General features: G+C 41.7%; 1 protein-coding gene across 1 annotated transcript in view; it reads right to left on the bottom strand.

The window, feature by feature from the left end:
- Positions 1–19,832, bottom strand: part of LOC124011136 (protein diaphanous homolog 2-like) — a 610,415-nt gene that overhangs the window by 236,465 nt on the left and 354,118 nt on the right. The window contains 2 exon segments of the mRNA XM_046324198.1: positions 14,965–15,204; positions 16,979–17,080. Coding sequence (XP_046180154.1) covers positions 14,965–15,204; positions 16,979–17,080 — 342 coding nt within the window.

The raw sequence follows: 19,832 nt of genomic DNA, 5'->3' as shown, positions 1-19,832 counted from the left end.
ATCTCCAATCCAAAATAAAATCTAAAATTGGTTTCCTATTTCGCAACAAAGCCTCCTTCATTCATGCTGCCAAACATATCCTCGTAAAACTGACAATCCTACCGATCCTTGACTTTGATGATGTAATTTACAAAATAGCCTCCAACACTCTACTCAGCAAACTGGATGTAGTCTATCACAGTGCCATGTGTTTTGTCACCAAAGCACCATATACTACCCACCACTGCGACCTGTATGCTCTCATTGGCTGGCCCTCGCTAAATAGTTGTCGCTAAAGCCACTGGCTCCAGGTCAACCATAAGTCTTTGCTAGGTAATGCCCCACCTTATCACAGCTCACTGGTCACCATAGCAACACCCACCCGTAGCACGAGCTCCAGCAGGTATATTTCACTGGTCAAAGCCAACACCTGCTTTGGCCGCCTTTCCTTCCAGTTCTCTGCTGCCAATGACTGGAGTGAATTGCAAAAATCACTGAAGCTGGAGACATATCTCCCTCTCTAGCTTTAAGCAACAGCTGTCAGAGCATCTTACAAAGCCTCCCTTGTAAGCTGCTCTGACATTGTACCCAGGCAATCTGTAAATACCACACCCAACTACCTAATCCCCATATTGTTATGTAGGGTACAGTGAAATTCTTGAGATCTGAGCTCGAACAATGTAGGACAAAGTGAAAAAAAGAGAGAATAATATAAATAATAATAACATATAGATATGTGACCCGATTCAGGAAACTAGGCGTATGTCACAAGTCATGACTTCACAGGAGACCCATTTGAACTTGTTAAAAATAAAAAATCTAAATACATTTTTGGGCAGAAATTCCTTCTCGAACATGTGAATTTCATGTGCCTTAATAACAAACTTTTATACCATCTGTAAATACAAATAAAGTTGTTAAATTATGAGCCTAGTTGGGTTATCCAAAGAAAAAGCCAGGAACCTTCCCGCTAATGATGATTGGCTGACATAAAGAGTGGGCTGGACATGGCAAGAGATGAGTTTCAAATTGGTATTGCGGTGAAGCATTTTGTGTCTAAGAAATGAGCTGCTTGTTATGCATAGATAATACTTTCTACTGCAGTTTTTTTGGAAGATATAATGTTAGCTATGGAGAACTGCAAATATGTTGTTACTGCTCTCAATGACATTGATGCACATACAATGAATCAGACTGATTTAGGTAAAAACATTTTAATTGAATAAGACATTGTAGATTAATTTAAGTGTACGACCTGAACTGTGTGTGTAATGTTAGTGATATTTTCCCACAATGCCATTTTGCGTTGCTAGTTATAGCCTAATTGTCACGCCTTGGTCATTGTATCTTGTGTTTTTGTTATATGTTTGGGTAGGCCAGGGTGTGACATGGGTTTATATGTTGTGTTTCGTATTGGGGTTTGTATTAATTGGGATTGTGTATTATTAGGGGTGTGTCTAGTTAGGCTTGGCTGCCTGAGACGATTCCCAATTGGAGTCAGCTGATTCTCGTTGTCTCGGATTGGGAACCGTATTTAGGTAGCCTGAGTGCGCGTTGTATTTCGTGGGTGATTGTACCTGTCTCTGTGTTAGTCACCAGATAGGCTGTAATTAGTTTCACTCGTTTGTTGTTTTCTTTTTCAGTTATTTTCATGTACCGCATTATCTTCATTAAAAGTCATGAGTAACCTACACGCTGCATTTCGGTCTGACTCTCTTCAAACAACAGACGAAAGACGTTACACTACTGTTAGCTAGCTAATTAGCCATTATTGAACCTATTTGGTAAGCTTTAGCTAGCTATGACAATCGGTTTGTATTGCTAGTTAAAGCTTGCTGTTAGCTAGCCAGCTGAAGTTCGATGGCTGGCTTGCTAGCTAACAGCCAGCCGGTCTGCGCATGGTGTGGCTAGGGATGCCATCTGGGCCAGCTGCCTTGTGAGGGTTAACAAATGTGAAGGACTCTGTGGAGACGGTAAGTACGTAGTCCTTGTTCTCCTCAGGGGCTCTACTCGGCCAATCAGATTCGTCATGGTGCACGAAGCGTGAGAAAAATATATTTAGCTTTTCCGATAGGACGATGTTTGTCTCCACAACGTGGCTGGCTTTCTTTTAGTGATCTGTGATCTGCATAGGTCTTATTTGTACTGCTTAACCATAATATTGCCCCCCGGTCACCTTGTCATGTTTACAAGCAGCATCTCTCCTTCAGTTTCCCTACAAGGCTGCCATCAATCCACAATTTTTGATTTGAGTAGGTTTTATAGGTTGTGTCATGTATAACAGTGTCTTATATGAATCATTGCTTATTTCATTGTGATGATCCAACACAGCAATTTGAGATAATTAATCTATCGTAATTCATTTTCTGTATCAGTATCTAAACAAATCTTTCAAATACTCACTATAATGCATTGGGTATATACACATTTTAGAAAGGGGTCATGGTCTAGGACATACTCTCTTTCCAATTTGGCCACCATACCTCATGGTTCCACCCTCCAGATAATCATATAGATCTGGTTCAAATTACTGAGGCATAATTCTCATAATTCTAATTTGCCTGATGTTATGAGGTTCCATTGCGTGTCAAGGCACCTTTTCAGGAATGACTACCGCACACACAAACTAAAACACACACATGCGCACGCAAGCACGCACTCACACACACACACAGACAGACACACACAAACACGCTTCCGACAACCCAAACCCGTGTTCTCCTCTGCAATTTTCAGGGGGTTCGTACAGGGATAACTTACACGGAGCAGTTACTTTTAAATGAAACATTCAGACAATAACTTCACACCGTGTGGTGAAATGATACAGTGCCCTGCAAAAGAAATCATCTGCCTTAGCTTTTTTTCTATTTTGTTGCATTACAACCTGTAATTTAAAATAATTTTTATTTGGATTTCATGTAATGGACATACACAAAATAGTCAAAATTGATGAAGTGAAATAAATGTTTTAAATGTTTTAAAAAATATGTATATTTTTTAAAATGTTGCTTGCATATGTATTCACCCCCTTTGCTATGAAGCCCCTAAATAAGATCTAGTGCAACCAATCACCTTCGAAGTGTCACATGATCTGTCAAATGATCTCAGTATATATACACCTGTTCTGAAAGGCCACAGAGTCTGTAACACCACCAAGCAAGCGGGACCATGAAGACCAAGGAGCTCTCCAAACAGGTCAGGGACAAAGTTGTGGAGAAGTAAAGATCAGGGTTGGGTTATAAAAAAATATCCAAAACTTTGAACATCCCACGGAGCACCATTAAATCAATTAATAAAAAAATGAAAGAATATGGCAACACAACAAACCTGCCAAGAGAGGCCCACCCACCAAAACTCACGGATCAGGCAAGGAGGGCATTAATCAGAGAGGCAAAAAAAGACCAAATATAAGCCTGAAGGAGCTGCAAAGCTCCACAGCGGAGATTGGAGCCATACACTCCACAGAGCTGGGCTTGACGGAAGAGTGGCCAGAAAAAAATAAGCTATCAAGGAAAACACTGGTCAGAATGAAAGGAATGATGGATGGTGCTAAATAGAGGGAAATTCTTGAGGGAAACCTGTTTCAGTCTTCCAGAGATGTGACAGAGGTTCACCTTCCAGCAGGACAATGACCCTAAGCATTCTGCAAAAGCAAAACTTAAGTGGTTTAAGAGGGAACCTTTACATGTCTTGGAATGGCCTAGTCAAAGCCCAGACCTCAATCCAATTGAGAATATGTGATATGACTTAAATATTGCTGTACACCAGCATAACCCTGGAGCAGTTTTGCCTTGAAGCAGGGACACAAATCCCAGTGGCTAGATGTGCCAAGCTTACAGAGACATACCCAAAGAGACTTGCAGCTGTAATTGCTGTATAAGGTGGCTCTACAAAGTATTGACTTGGGGGAGGGGGGTAGTTATGCACGCTCAAGTTTTCAGTTTTTTGTCTAATTTCTTGTTTGTGTCAGAAATAAAACATATTTTGCATCTTCAAAGTGGTAGGTATGTTGAGTAAATCAAATTATACAAACCCACAAAAAATAGATATTTTAAGTCCAGGTTGTAAGGCAACAAAATAGGAAACATGCCAAGGGGGGTGAATACTTTCACAAGCCACTGTATGTTAAAACATAGTAAAGTCTAGAGACACGGCTTCGATGACCATGAAATGTCTGCTGGCAACATGAAGACCTAATGAAGCCAAAGTTCTAAAGTTGATTTTAACTTCCAACTACTTCCAGGTACGCAGGTTCTGGAGAGTAATTTTCATTAGACTAGTAGACTAGACACCATGATGAAATTAGTCCTGCAATTAGGAATAGAAGAGGCAGCATCACAATTAGTTAAATTCCTTCTGATTCATGACAATGTACTCTATTTACGAGTTTTATTGAATTGTTTTATTGAATTGAATTTGAATTGCATCATACAAACCAGATGGGCCAAATTTGAGTCTTCATTATATTACCCACATTCTATGTGAGGAGAGTTTGTTTAACATGGGATATGGGATATCGCTTTGAGTTAACATTACACCAAGTCCCAAACTAGTTAGTACACTCCCATGTACTCACTCTATCACACTTAACATTCCAAGTCGTGAGCCAAGATATTGGCTGCCTATATGATAATGACAATCCGTCGAGATGTTAAAGGGAAATATATAAATAAAGGAACAATTAGGTAATACAATACAAAACGTGGCAATGGGAATATAGATCCCTCACGCCAACAGAAGGATTGTCAAACCCTGATTACTCAATTTAACTTTCACCAAAGGAGTCCTACAACCTGGCTCTCTTCAATAAATTATTATTGTAAAGATCTTTGCTCACATGTAATCTGTGAATTTCAGTTTGAGCAGCTAAGGTAAGTGTGTAAGTGCGCATATGTTCTCATGTATGCAAGTGTGTGTGTGTGTGTGTGTGTGTGTGTATGTGTGTGTGTGTGTGTGTGTGTGTGTGTGTGTGTGTGTGTGTGTGTGTGTGTGTGTGTGTGTGTGTGTGTGTGTGTGTGTGTGTGTGTGTGTGTGTGTGTGTGTGTCAGTGGCGGCGATTGGGTGAAGGCTCGGGGAATCATGGCAGTGGGGCTGAGTGGCCTTTGGTAATTGTTGGAGTGTGGACTCCAGCTACAGACGGTGGTAGTAATCTCAGACATCAACACACTGCCTATGCCAGGTTTTTGGGGGGAGAGTGACAAGAGATAATCACTGAGCCCCCAGGCTACACCCCTGGCTATGGCCATGTTATTAGAGGGGAAGATGGGATCAGTGGATGTTGTCCAATAACAATATATTTTTAAATTAACAATATATTTTCTCCAAAAACTAAATTGGAAAGATGTTTAAAACAGCTTTTGCTGTGAGAAACATCTGTCCGTCAACACTATTGTTATAAATTATAGGGACATCTTCTGTCAGTGCTCTGTCAAAGTATGTGAATTGTAAAAGGAACACAATGATAGGTAAAATAAGAGGAATTACTTTTGTTATTCAAAAATAACATAATCTGGTATAAAGAGAGAGGGCAGATTGTAATGAATGCATATCATTCTTCAATCCTTAACAATTCTGAGATGAGAATGTATAAAACATCACAGGAGGAAGCACTAGTTGGATCTCAACACATTATTGTTGTCATTGTACTGGTAAGCAACAGAAGGCAAAATATGAGTTTCTTTTCGACAATGAAAACAAAGTCAGCATTTTTATTTCCATTCAGTGCCCTTAATAAACCCTTGATGATAAAATACAGAGGACTCTCCTCATAATCAAACCATAGTGATACAACAGCCGTGGTTGTTCAGAGAGCAGCCTCCCACTAACTCCTCTCCACACAGAGTCTGCAGCCCATATATTAAGATGAATGATGTATATGCTGGGTCCCCAAAGGGTGAGAGAACAACCCAGCCTTAATGAACTTAATGTCTAATTTAAAGCCCTTTTCTTGCGTATGGCTTTGAAAGCTGCTCCGACCGAGCGGTAAGGCTTCTCCCCGCGCGGTTTCACTTTATTTGAAGTTGCTGTAATCTGTGTGTGCATTCCTCTGAGTCTACCTTTCCTGAGAGATGTCAAATCTCTTCCACAGAACTTATTCTTTTGTGAGAAGTCGATGACAAGAAGCCAAGGAGCCAAGAATCCAAAGCAGTTCAGGCTAAAGTTTTATGCTTTTTTTCTCCTCTATTTTATTCTACTTATTCTTTATCTCAATAAGATTAAAGTTAACTGAAGCTTTAAACAGCCTGGATGCCTTTAGTGTCCCAAGCAAGAAGATGACCAGGGTCGGGAGGCAACATAACTTCAATAGATAAAAATGCCAACCCTTCACTTCAAGGACTGAAGATAGAACTCTGCTTACATTCCTCCACCGATCAAACACACATGAAGAAAGGTCCTCTCCATTGATATGACTTCTATGAAAACACAAAGAACTGGGTGATCATTTCGTTGTGAACGGCAGGTTATGATAATAGCCGTGGCCATTAATGTTACTCATGGTATTACCTTAGGAAGCTTCCAGATGTTTTACAAGATGTAATTTTAGATGTTCCTTTTTTTCAAGTGCACATGTAAGATGTAGGACTGGGGACGCGACCTTTCAGTTTAAAATCAAACATTCAAATGACTTCTCAAAGCGATAGCCTGTTCTGTTTAACTTAAGCTGTGGTCAAACATTTAAAGTAATGATATGCCTGGATAATTGTCTTTAACCTCAGTAAGTCGGTGATAAAACAGAAACACTGTTCAATGATTATGAGTAATTACGCCAGCTGTTCCTAACTTCACCGTTAACTTGTTTCAATAACAAAACAAAATGAGTGTGTCCATTGTCTCACGACTTCCTTTTGCAGACTAGGTGGATTCTCCATCTTCTGATGATGAAATCCCTGTTGCGTGTAACTGATTCCCTGCTGTCTGAAAAATGAGAGGAATGCACACAATCCCTCCATTCATCAAGCAAATAATGAATGTTGTGAGGAAGAAAAAAGTGCCTAGTAAAGTGCAATGAGGGCACAATAATGCCTTGCATTAACCTTCTCCTCACCCTATACTCAGCTGACTCATATAACCAACTTTCATCACTGCCCCTTGTAAAGACTGAAGCCAATATCGAGGCATTGGCTCCAGCATAGGCCCCTGGGGGACGCAGTGTCTGTGTTCCTCCGGCCTTGGCAGGGACAGAAGGGATGGTCTGGGGGGGGGGGTCAGCTCTTGCACTTCACCTGAACAACCTCCCTGATGAGCCCATTAGATAGCTGGGAGGCCATTTAGTTGATTGACCCTAGTTGAGAATGTGGACATTTTCTTCCCTGGCCATCAATAATATGCCAGTCAGCCTCCTGGGGTTAGTCCGATCTCTACACACCAGACACTTCACTCTGATTCAGCCCCGGGCTGCAGGGAGACCAAAGTGAGGTTGGAACTGGGTACCAATTTGGATCATATTACCTATTTAGTGCACTATGTTTGACCAGGGCCCATAAGGCTTTGATCAAAAGTAGTGCACTATGTAGGAACTAGTATTTCATTTGAGACGCAAAATGGGTTTTCAACACTAACAGTCATATGCATTGAATCATGCCACTCTTTATGAGTTAATGACTCCGCTAGTTGTATTATTAGTACATGCTATAATTTATATTACATTTTATTTTGGGGGTGATTCAGAAGCATCTTACTGTCCTCCAAAAATAAATACATTTAAAGAAGTATTACGTTTTGTCAGAAGAATGTGACTGAATAAAAATTGTTATGAAACTTGTTTTGTCATTATGGATATGGACCATTTAAAATGGAATTAATGTTATATACAATTTATTTCAGAAACGAAGAGTTTATAATACATTACATTTAACTTGGGTCTATGATTATGATGCTCGTCTATACTGGATGTCATTAATTAAAACAAACTTTGATTAAATATCACATCTGATAATATATAGAGGGGATCACTTCATAGTGTGTCAAATTGTGTTTCTCTACTTAGGGGCAATTTGGGTAACTTCTGTCTTGATGAAACACATCAACTGGTGGAGGGTGAAGTTGTCCCTAGACAAATTAAATCAAATCAAAGTGTATTGGTTGCGTACAAATATTTGCAGATGTTATCGCTGGTGCAGTAAAATGCTTGAGTTTCAAGCTCCAACAGTGCATTAGTATTAACTAGCAATACACAACAACAGGCACATAATCCCCCCCATAAAAGTTTTTAAATAAGCCGGTAGCCTAGTGGTGAGAGCGTTGAGCCAGTAACAGAAAGGTTGCTAGATCAAATCCCTGAGCTGACAAGGTAAAAAAATATGTTGTTCTGCCCCTGAACAAGGCAGTTAAACCACTGTTCCTAGGTAGTCATTGTAAATAAGAATTGGTTCTTAAATAAAGGTAACAAAAAACAAATTAAGAAGCAATAGTATGTAAGTACGAACACAGCCGTCATACCGCTCAGGAAGGAGTCGTGTTCTGTCTCCGAGAGAGGAACGCACTTCGGTGGGAAAAGTGAAAATCAATCCCAGAACAACAGCGAAGGAGCATTTTTATTTAACCTTTATTTAACCAGGTAGGCAAGTTGAGAACATGTTCTCGCTTACAATTGCGACGTGATAAAGATAAAGATAAAGCAAAAGCAGTTGGACACATACAACAACACAGAGTTACACATGGAGCAAAACAAACATACAGTCAATAATACAGTAGGAAAATAAGTATATATACAATGTGAGCAAGTGAGGTGAGAAGGGAGGTAAAGGCAAAAAAGGCCATGGTGGCAAAGTAAATACAATATAGCAAGTAAAACACTGGAATGGTAGATTTGCAGTGGAAGAATGTGTAAAGTAGAGAAATAAATAATGGGGTGCAAAGGAGCAAAAATAAATAAAAAATGCAGTAGGGAAAAAGGTAGTTGTTTGGGCTAAATTATAGATGGGCTATGTACAGGTGCAGTAATATGTGAGCTGCTCTGACAGCTGGTGCTTAAAGCTAGTGAGGGAGATAAGTGTTTCCAGTTCCAGAGATTTTTGTAGTTCGTTCCAGTCATTGGCAGCAGAGAACTGGAAGGAGAGGCAGCCAAAGGAATAATTGGTTTTGGGGGTAACCAGAGAGATATACCTGCTGGAGCACGTGCTACAGGTGGGTGTTGCTATGGTGACCAGTGAGCTGAGCTAAGGGGGGACTTTACCTAGCAGGGTCTTGTAGATGACCTGGAGCCAGTGGGTTTGGCGACGAGTATGAAGCGAGTGCCAGCCAACGAGAGCATACAGGTCGCAGTGGTGGGTAGTATATGGGGCTTTGGTGACAAAACGGATGGCACTGTGATAGACTGCATCCAATTTATTGAGTAGGGTATTGGAGCCTATTTTTAAAAATTACGTAGAGTCAAGGATCGGTAGGATGGTCCGTTTTACAAGGGTATGTTTGGCAGCATGAGTGAAGGATCCTTTGTTGCAAAATAGGAAGCCAATTCTAGATTTAACTTTGGATTGGACATGTTTGATGTGAGTCTGGAAGGAGAGTTTACAGTCTAACCAGACACCTAGGTATTTGTAGTTGTCCAGATATTCTAAGTCAGAGCAGTCCAGAGTAGTGATGTTGGACAGGTGGGCAGGTGCAGGCAGCGATCGGTTGAAGAGCATGCATTTAGTTTTACTTGTACTTAAGAGCAATTGGAGACCACGGAAGGAGAGTTGTATGGCATTGAAGCTCGCCTGGAGGGTTGTTAACACAGTGTCCAAAGAAGGGCAAGAAGTATACAGAATGGTGTCGTCTGCGTAGAGGTGGATCAGAGACTCACCAGCAGCAAGAGCGACATCATTGATGTATACAGAGAAGAGAGTCGGTCCAATAATTGAACCCTGTGGCACCCCCATAGAGACTGCCAGAGGCCCGGAAAACAGACCCTCCGATTTGACACACAATAATTTGAGAAACCAATCCTGTCGAGTCTGCCAATGAGGATGTGGTGATTGAGTCGAAAGCTTTGGCCGGGTCAATGAATACGGCTACCTTGTGAAGATGCTGGAGGAAATTGGTACAAAAGTATCAATATCCACAGTAAAACGAGTCCTATATCGACATAGCCTGAAAGGCCTCCTCAGCAAGGAAGAAGCCACTGCTCCAAAACCGACATAAAAAAATCCAGACTACATACAGTTTGAAACTGCACATGGAGACAAAGATTGTACTTTTTGGATAAATGTCATCTGGTCTGATGAAACAAAAATATAACTGTTTGGCCATAATGACCATTGTTATGTTTGGAGGAAAAAGGGTGCCGCTTGCAAGCTGAAGAACACCATCCCAACTGTGAAGAACGGGAGTGGCAGCATCATGTTGTGAGGGTGCTTTGCTGCAAGAGGGACTGCTGCACTTCACAAAATAGATAGCATCATGAAGAGTGACAATTATGTGGATATATTCAAGCAAAATCTCAAGACATCAGTCAGGAAGTTAAAGCATGGGCGCAAATGGTTCTTCCAAATGGACAATGACCCCAAGCATACTTCCAAAGCTGTGGCAAAATGGCTTAAGGACAAAAAGTCAAGGTAGTGGAGTGGCCATCACAAAGACTTAGCCTCAAACCCATAGAAAATGTGTGGGCAGAACTGAAAAGAATCCGGCCTACAAGCCTGACTCAGTTACACCAGCTCTGTCAGGAGGAATGGGCCAAAATTCACCCAACTTATTGTGGGAAGCTTGTGGAAGGCTACCCGAAACATTTGACACAAGTTAAACCATTTAAAGACAATGCTACCAAATATGAATTGACTGTATATAAACTTCTGACCCACTGGAAATGTGATGAAATAAATAAAAGTTGAACTAAATCATTCTCTCTACTATAATTCTGACATTTCACATTCTTTAAATATTCCCTGTTTTAGGTCAGTTAGGATCACCGCTTTATTTTGTCATATCTTTTACTAGTATTACATTACAGGAATTGTGAAAAACTGAGTTTAAATGTATGTAAATGTCCGGTCCCCTTGAACTTTGCGACCTTTTGTATCCAAATCTGTTGATTCTTCACAAAAACATACAGTTTTATATCTTTATGTTTGAAGCCTGAAATGTGGCAAAAGGTCGCAAAGTTCAAGGGGGCCGAATACTTTCGCAAGGCACTGTATATATATATATATATATATATATATAAATCCTGGACTTCTTTAATTTGACATTTTTTGGGGGGCGGGGTAGATTACACACACACATATACACTCAGTGGCCACTTTATTACAAACACATATCTAGTAGCGGGTCGTATCCCCTTTGCTTCCATAACAGACTGAATGATTCGGTGCTCAATGGGTATCAATCGACCTAACGAGCACCAGGAAAACATTCCCCATACTATTACACTACTGCCACCAGCCTGTATCGTTGACATCAGGCATGATGGGGCCAAGGACTCATGCTGCTTACACCAAATCCTGCCTTTGCAACCAGCATGAAGCAACAGGAACCTGGATTCGTTGGACCAGTCAATGCTTTTTCACTCCACAATTGTCCACTGGAGTCGCCTCTTAGTATTTTTAGCTGATAGGAGTGGAACCTGGTGTGGTCGTCTACTGCAATAGCTCATCTGTGGCAATGACCTAGTAGTTGTGCATTCCCGAGATGACATTCTGCATGCCACTGTTGTACTGCGCCGTTATTTGCCTGTTTGTGACCCGCCTATTTGCTTTCACAATTCTCATTTGACCTCTCAACAATGAGCTGTTTTTATCCAAAGGATTGCCACTGATTGGATGTTTTTTGTTTGTCGCGACATTCTGTCTATACCCTAGACCAGTGGTTTGACTTCTGAGTCAAAATGCAAGCAGAGATCGTCCGTTGAGATATAAAATGTAAAATGTAAAATGTAAGCTTAGGCAACATTGACCAATTAAAAACAGTTCTGTAGCAATGAGGTTTGTGCAGTAGGCTAGTGGCCCAATACATGATCAATGCATATTGGCTACGCTTGAATTGCCCCGTGAATTAGCATGTTTACAAGCACAGTAATAATTAGATATTAAACTGATTATGGCAAAAGGCAGAGTATGGTTTTATTCATTTAATCACCTTACTCTGCTTATCTTAATCGGAGTAAGTGTCACACCCTGATCTATTTCACTTGTCTAGTGCTTTTCTCCAGCACCACCACCAGGTGTCTCCCATTTGTCCCCATTATCTCCTGTGTACTTAACTTCTTTGAGATAGGGGGCGCTCTGTTAATTTTTGGATAAAAAACGTTCCCGTTTTAAACAAGATATTTTGTCACGAAAAGATGCTCGACTATGCATGTAATTGACAGTAATTGACAGCATACTCAGACGTTTCCAAAACTGCAAAGATATTATCTGTGAGTGCCCCAGAACTAATGCTACAGGCGAAACCAAGATGAAATTTTATACAGGAAATGCCCCAGATTCTGAAGGCGCTGAAAAACACCTTGAGGATTGATTCTAAACAATGTTTGCCATGTTTCTGTCAATATTATGGAGTTAATTTGGAAAGAAGTTTGCGTTGTAATGACTTAATTTTCGTTTTTTTTCTTACCCAAATGCGATGAACAAAACGGAGCAATTTGTCTACACAAATAATATTTTTTGAAAAACTGAACATTTGCTATCTAACTGAGAGTCTCCTCATTGAAAACATCTGAAGTTCTTCAAAGGTAAATAATTTTATTTGAATGCTTTTCTTGTTTTTGTGAAAATGTTGCATGCTGAATGCCAGGCTTAATGCTATGCTAGGCTATCAATACTCCTACACAAATGCTTGTTTAGCTATGGTGTAAAAGCATATTTTGAAAATCTGAGATGACAGTGTTGTTAACAAAAGGCTAAGCTTGAGAGCTAATGGTAATGAGCTTGAGGCTATAAATAGGATCCCGGATATGGGATTGCTTGTCGCAACAGGTTATACCCACATTTTCTGTTTGTCTGTTGTCAGTTCGTCTTGTCCCGTCAAGTCTTACCATGCGTTTTTTCTCAATTTCGAGTTTTCTATAGTTGCTGTTTTCTAGTCCTCCCGGTTTTGACCATTCTGCCTGCCCCGACCCTGAGGCTGTCTGCTGTTCTGTACCTTACTGACACAGCACAAACATGCTTTCCATACTTTGCTGGAGCAAGTCTGTGGATTATCTTATAGACAGGCAGCCACTACTGAAACTTCCAGCCCCTAATTAACCCCACTGTCAGCAGCGCGTCCCTCCAGCCTATGCCGGCTTCCCGAGAACCCTCCTGCTTACCTCCACTGGAACGCTTCGCTAGAGATTCAGGGACCTGTCGGGTGATTCTCTCCCAGTGCTCCCTCATCATTGAGCTACAGCCCTCTGTTTTTCCCTCTGAAGGTAGTGTACCTTATAACACTGATGTCCGGGAGGGCTCTCACATGGAGTACAGCATTGTGGGAGCAACAAGCCACCGTGTGTTTCAGTCTAGAGGAGTTCATGGTGGAGGTGAAGAAAGTGTTTGATTCTCTGTTGTCCAAGAGAGAGGCTGCTCGGGAACCTAGTCCGGCTACGCCAAGACTCCCGTAGTGTGGCAGACTATGGAGTCGATTTCCGCACATATCCGCCGAGAGTGCCTGGAACCCGGAAGCCCTGTTCGACACATTCCTTCATAGGTGATCGGAGAAGGTGAAAGATGAAATTGCAGCCGGGAGTTGCCCATCAATCTCTACTTTCTCATTGCCGTGACCATCCGGATTAATGGGCGTCTACGCGAACGTAGGAGGGAGAGGTCTGCCCCCCCCCCCCCAATGCAACTTGGCAAAGCTAGATTGTCTCCTGCCGAATGGTAACATAGACTGAAAACCAAGATCTGTCTGTAATTGTGGGACTACAGGTCATTACATTTCTACCTGTCCTGTAAAAATATCCGGCTCATGAGGAGGTATGAGTATGCAGGTGGGCATTACGGAGAATGTTGAGTCTCCCCTTACTCGTACTCCTCTCCATGCCATCCTGCTGTGAGGTGTCATGTCCAAATGTCTACGGGTACTCATTGACTCTCAGGCCGACAATCATTTTATGGATGCTACCCTGGTGTCTGAGCTGGGAATCCCCACTCGACCCCTCTCCATTCCCATGGATGTCAGAGCGTTGGATTGGCGTTCAATTGGCAGAGTAAACAACAACATGGTTCCTATCAACCTGCGAGTGTCATGCAACCACAGCGAATCGATCCAGTTTCTACTTATCAAATCCCCTCAGATACCCATTGCGTTGGGGCTCCAGAGACACAATCCCCTTGTTGACTGGACTGTGGGTTCGATCAAGGGATTGGAGCCTGCCACGGGACATCTTCCTGCAGGCTTGAGAAAAAGCCCCAGACATCTCCACCGTTCCCACTGTGTACCAGTACCTCCGGGAGGTTTTCAGCAAGCCCGTGCCTCCTCGCTACCTCCACATTGGCCATATGACTGCGCCATCGACCTTTTCCCAGGCTACACCGCATCGGGGGATGAATTCCATCACTCCACCATCTCCTTACTTGGATACATCATAGATGGAGGCAACATACAGATGGATCCTGGAAAGGTGAGAGCGGTGGTGGATTTGGAGTAACCCACATTCAGAGTGCAGCTGCAATGCTTCATTGGGTTCACCAATTTCTATCACTGGTTCATCTGGGGATACAGCCCCCATCCTAATTCATCTGGTCCCGGCAGTTTGTGGTGGAGGCCGATGCCTCGGACACTGGAGTGGGGTCTGGGGACAGGACACTGATTGCACATCAACTCCAAGACAGTTGCCAAGAGTCAATGGATCTCAGGGTGCAACCAAATGCTTTCTGTAAATAGTTTCTCCCATTACTCCACTCAAATAAAACAAAACAAAACAAACCCCTGCTATGGCACCAAATCCACTGACAAGAAAGATGCTGGTATGATCTCTACTATATAATTAAACTTGGGACATTTTGAGCAAGAGTGAGAGAGAGAGAGGCAAAAGTAAGCCTGAAAGGGGAGAGGTCTAAATCATGCAGTCCTTGCAGTACCAACCTTGCAGAGGAAGCTGATGTTGAAGCCGAAGGTCTGGGCGTTCCGGGAGCCGGCGTTCATGTAGTTGCCCACCAGCAGCACCATCTCCAGCAGATTGCTGAAGCTGTCACTCTTCTTCAGCTCCTCACAGGCGAACGTCACGTTCATGATGTCCGGTCGGATGTTGTTCACCTGCTCCTCGAAGGTCAGCTTGAAGAGGATGCCGTTGAGGCGCGAACGCAGCAGCTTCACAGAGCTCATCTAGAGGAAAACATAACAATATTTTGTTAGGAACAGTTTAGGAAGCCTCCGTATGGTTTATAAAAGCTCTACACTGTCTTGATTAAGTCTCTATAAGTTATATGCTGTTTAAAGTGTGGCCAACGTGACCATGTAGAGCTCTACAGCAAATGTATGGAAAATATAATTACTGTGAAATATTACATTGTCTCCGGGTAAGTACACTGCGTTCAGCTTTTTGTCAAGATTCACTAATTGAAATGTATCTTGTCTGGCTTTCTAGACTAGACAGAAGTCCCTTCATCAACTATGGCATGAATCACACCTGATAACATTAATAAGTAGTGATGGGCCACTGAACAATATCTAGGCCCAAGCAAGACCAGATAGCTGCACTCGGAAAAAATATAAATAATCAGCCACCCCCCCCCCCCCCCTATCCACTTCCCCCACCCTTGATTTGATTTCTCGGTATAAGAGGGAAATCACAATAAAAGATGGGTGACAGCTTTTGCAGGAGTGGAGGCTGAAAGTGACTTATTTCCCTCATGAGCTCCTGTGTGTCGTGGCGGTGTTGATGAGGTAGCTTCACCAGCGGGAGCGATATATTACCACGGCATCTCTATGCTAGATCACACAGGGGAATTGTCACACCTTGTGTCATAACATCCTCAAAGAGTCACAGGTACAGACACACCACCCCAAAAAGTCAATTGTACTGAATGAGTGCAAATTGCAAATTGAGTTGCATGGCTACGTTTACCACAATGCAACGTTATCATGTTATTCTTAGCACATCAGGTTGACTGAGAACACTATCTTTCACATCAACGACCTCAAATAGTATAAAGGACCTGCAGATACAGGTAACTGCTAAAATAAAGGAAACACCAAGATAAAGTGTCTTAAAATAATGGACAAAATAATGGCATGCCCAGAATTTTTATTCATGACCCTAAGCATGATGGATTGTTGATTGCTTAATTAACTCAGGAACCACACCTGTGTGGAAGCAACGACTATCATAATTTGTATCCCTCATTTACTCAAGTGTTTCCACTATGTTGGCAGTTACCTATATAAAGATATAGCTAAACATACAAAGTCCTCTGTAACCTACTTTGATACTGAGCTATGGATAAATCAATGTGGTATAAAAATGTCAATGTTAACTTTATAGACATATGACTGTATAAAGTGTAAAAAAAAACATTACGCTAAAGTATAACCTCAAAATCAGCTCCACCTAGCACTTGAGGCAACTATACTTAATGAACTATAGTGGCTTGGAATGCATCATTGAGATGTCCTGACTTTACAACGAAGTAGAGTGCACTAACTTTATTAAAGAGAACCCAAAGCCTGAGGCTATGATTATATCACTGGGAAATATTGAAAGTTTCAGACATATTATGGAATTTGTTGACACCTGGAATGACAGTGTAATTTTAACAGCTACTATATTTCACACTTTATTATTGATCAAAATCACAGCTTCTCTCAGTCAAAGAGCAGACTGCCATATTTGACCTGTCATAAAAAAATATCTTTATATTTCCACTCTTTTAATTTTACATTACAGTGTCTCTTTAAATATTGAATAGGTCTGAGCCTGAAAAAAGCCTCAAGGCTGTATGGCTGTATTTTTTTATATCCCCAAATGTTTTTCTCAAAAAGGGGTGTGTGTGTTTGTGTGTGTGTGTGTGTACATGTCAGTGTCGGTGTGTGTGAATCTGCATCTTCTCTCTGAGCGGCTTTAGCTAGGTGCTATGGTGTAATACGTAAGCCTACTCACCACAATGCCAAACTGCTCTGGCTCGCACAGTTCCTCATACTCGCCCTTAAGTTCTGCCAATGCGCTCAGCTCCTTCTGCTCCGGTAGGTTCTTTATCAGGTTCTGCAAACACACACAGATACACACACATGTATATACTGGCTATATCTGAAACTCTCTTAGATAATTCATTTGATGATGCAGTGGTAGCAATACATGCTTACAACATATACAGAAGAGTTAGGAATGCCAATTGGGGATGTGTTTGTCCCACCTGGACAAAAGGAACACCAATTTTAGAATGCAACTCAATGACTACAGCTCAGTGTTCAACATGGTCCAAGCACACCAAGACAGTCGTGAAGAGGCCACGACAAAACCTATTCCCCCTCAGGAGACTGAACATATTTGGCATGGGTCCTCAGATCCTCAAAAGGTTCTACAGCTGCACCATCGAGTTGCAAATGCTCTGCCTCCGACCAATTTTTTAAACTGTATTGTTGGTTAGGGCTTGTAAGTAAGCATTTCACTGTATTCGGTGCATGTGACAAATAACACTTGATTTGTATACAGTACCAGTCAAAAGTTTAGACACACCTACTCATTCAAGGGTTTTTCTTTATGTTTTACTATTTTCTACACTGTAGAATAACAGTGAAGACATTAAACTATGAAATAACACATCATGTACATAATCATGTAGTAACCAAAAAAGTTTGAAACAAATCATAATACTTTATATTTAAGATTCTTCAAAGTAGACACCCTTTGCCTTGATGACAGCTTTGCACACTCTTGGCATTATCTCAACCAGCTTCATGAGGTAGTCACCTGGAATGCATTTCAATTAACAGGTTTCCCTTCTTAAAACGTAATTTGTGAAATGTATGTCCTACTTTGAGCCAATCAGTTGTGTTATGACAAGGTAGGGATGGTATAGAGAACATAGCCCTATTTGGTGAAATACTATGGCAAGTCCATATTATGTCAAGAAAAGCTCAAATAAGCAAAGATAAATTACAATCCATCATTACTTTAAGACATGAAGGTCAGTCAATCCGGAAAATTTCTAAAACTTTGAAAGTTTCTACAAGTGCAGTTGGAAAATCCACCAAGCACTATGATGAAACTGGCTCTCACGAGGACCGCCACAGGAAAGGAAGAACCAAAGTTACCTCTGCTGCAAAGGATAAGTTCATTAAATTTACCAGCCTCAGAAATTGAATCCCAAATGAATTATTCACAGAGTTCAAGTGACAGACACATCTCAACATCAACTGTTCAGAGAAGACTGTGTGAATCAGGCCTTCATGGTCAAATTGCTGCAAAGAAACCACTACTAAAAGACACCAATAAGAAGAAGAGACTTGATTGGGCCAAGAAACACGGGAAATGTACATTAGACCAGTGGAAAAATGTCCTTTGGTCTGGAGTCCAAATTTGAGATTTTAGGTTCCAACCACCGTGTCTTTGTGAGATGCAGAGTAGGTGAATGGATGGTCTCCACATGTGTGGTTCCCACCGTAAAGCATTTCGGAGGAGGTGTTGCGGTGTGTGGGTGCTTTGCTGGTGACACTGTAGTCACCAAAAAACACCAAAAGAAAGATGCCTAGGGTCCCGGTGAACGTGCCTTAGACATGCTGCAAGGAGGCATGAGGACTGCAGATGTGGCCAGGGCAATAAATTGCAATGTCCATACTGGGAGATGCCTAAGACAACGCTACAGGGAGACAGGACGGACAGCTGATCGTCCTCACAGTGGCAGACCATGTGTAACAGCACTTGCACATGATCGGTAAATCTGGAATTCACACCTGCGGGACAGGTACAGGATGGCAACAACAACAGCCCGAGTTACAACAGGAACGCACAATCCCTCCATCAGTGCTGATTGTCCGCAATAAGTTGGGAGAGGCTGGACCGAGGGCTTGTAAATCCTCACCAGACATCACCGGCAACAGCATCGCCTATGGGCACTAACCCACCGTTGCTGGAAGTGACAGGACTGGCTAAAAGTACTGTTCACTGACGAGTCACGGTTTTGTGTCACCAGGGGTGATGGTCGGATTCACGTTTATCGTCAAAGGAATGAGCGTTACACCGAGGCCTGTACTCTGGAGAGGGATTGATTTGGAGGTGGAGGGTCCGTCATGGTCTGGGGCGGTGTGTAACAGCATCATCGGACTGAGCTTGTTGTCATTGCAGGCAATCTCGCTGTGCGTTAAAGGGAATATGTCATCCTCCCTCATGTGGTACCCTTCCTGCAGGCTCGTCCTGACATGACCCTCCAGCATTTTTACACATATTTTTAGTATGTCGGCTATTTATAATTGTATAATAGTAGCCAAGTCAGTTGAATTAGACTGAGTCAACTGAAAACTATATTGAAGAGAGAATCACCAGATATCCTAGTTTAAATCTATAAGCTTTTTGACTCCCTTCACTCTTCTCAACTTACCCTAGGTTTAAGAGGGTACACTACACTACTAGACCACGTGTGTTGTGGTTTTCACTGCGAGCTAAAGGGGTGTAAGAGGCTACTAGGCAAACACTTTGCCATTGCAGAGCGAGGAGTCAATTATCTATTATTTGAGTACCATAAATTACTACGTTTTTTTGTCACTTCAAACGAAAAACGGTGGTACACCTTCATAATACATTGTAAACAACTACCATGTTTTCATGATTCACTACATGCTGCTCGTACAAAACTATTTTTTCATTGTACAACCATGGCTAATTTTTGTAAAATGGTAACGATATATATTAAAAACTCTAAAAATATAATGCATTTTTTGTCAATACCATGGCAGGAAAATACCATGGTATTTTCCTGCCATGGTAGTACAATTAAATAATACTATCATGTTTTTTG

The sequence above is a fragment of the Oncorhynchus gorbuscha genome, linkage group LG23 (assembly GCF_021184085.1).
Source record: "Oncorhynchus gorbuscha isolate QuinsamMale2020 ecotype Even-year linkage group LG23, OgorEven_v1.0, whole genome shotgun sequence".
NCBI classification, from domain to species: Eukaryota; Metazoa; Chordata; class Actinopteri; order Salmoniformes; family Salmonidae; genus Oncorhynchus; species Oncorhynchus gorbuscha.
The sequence above is the reverse complement of the archived record's forward strand: the minus strand, read 5'-3'. Positions and strand labels throughout refer to the sequence as shown.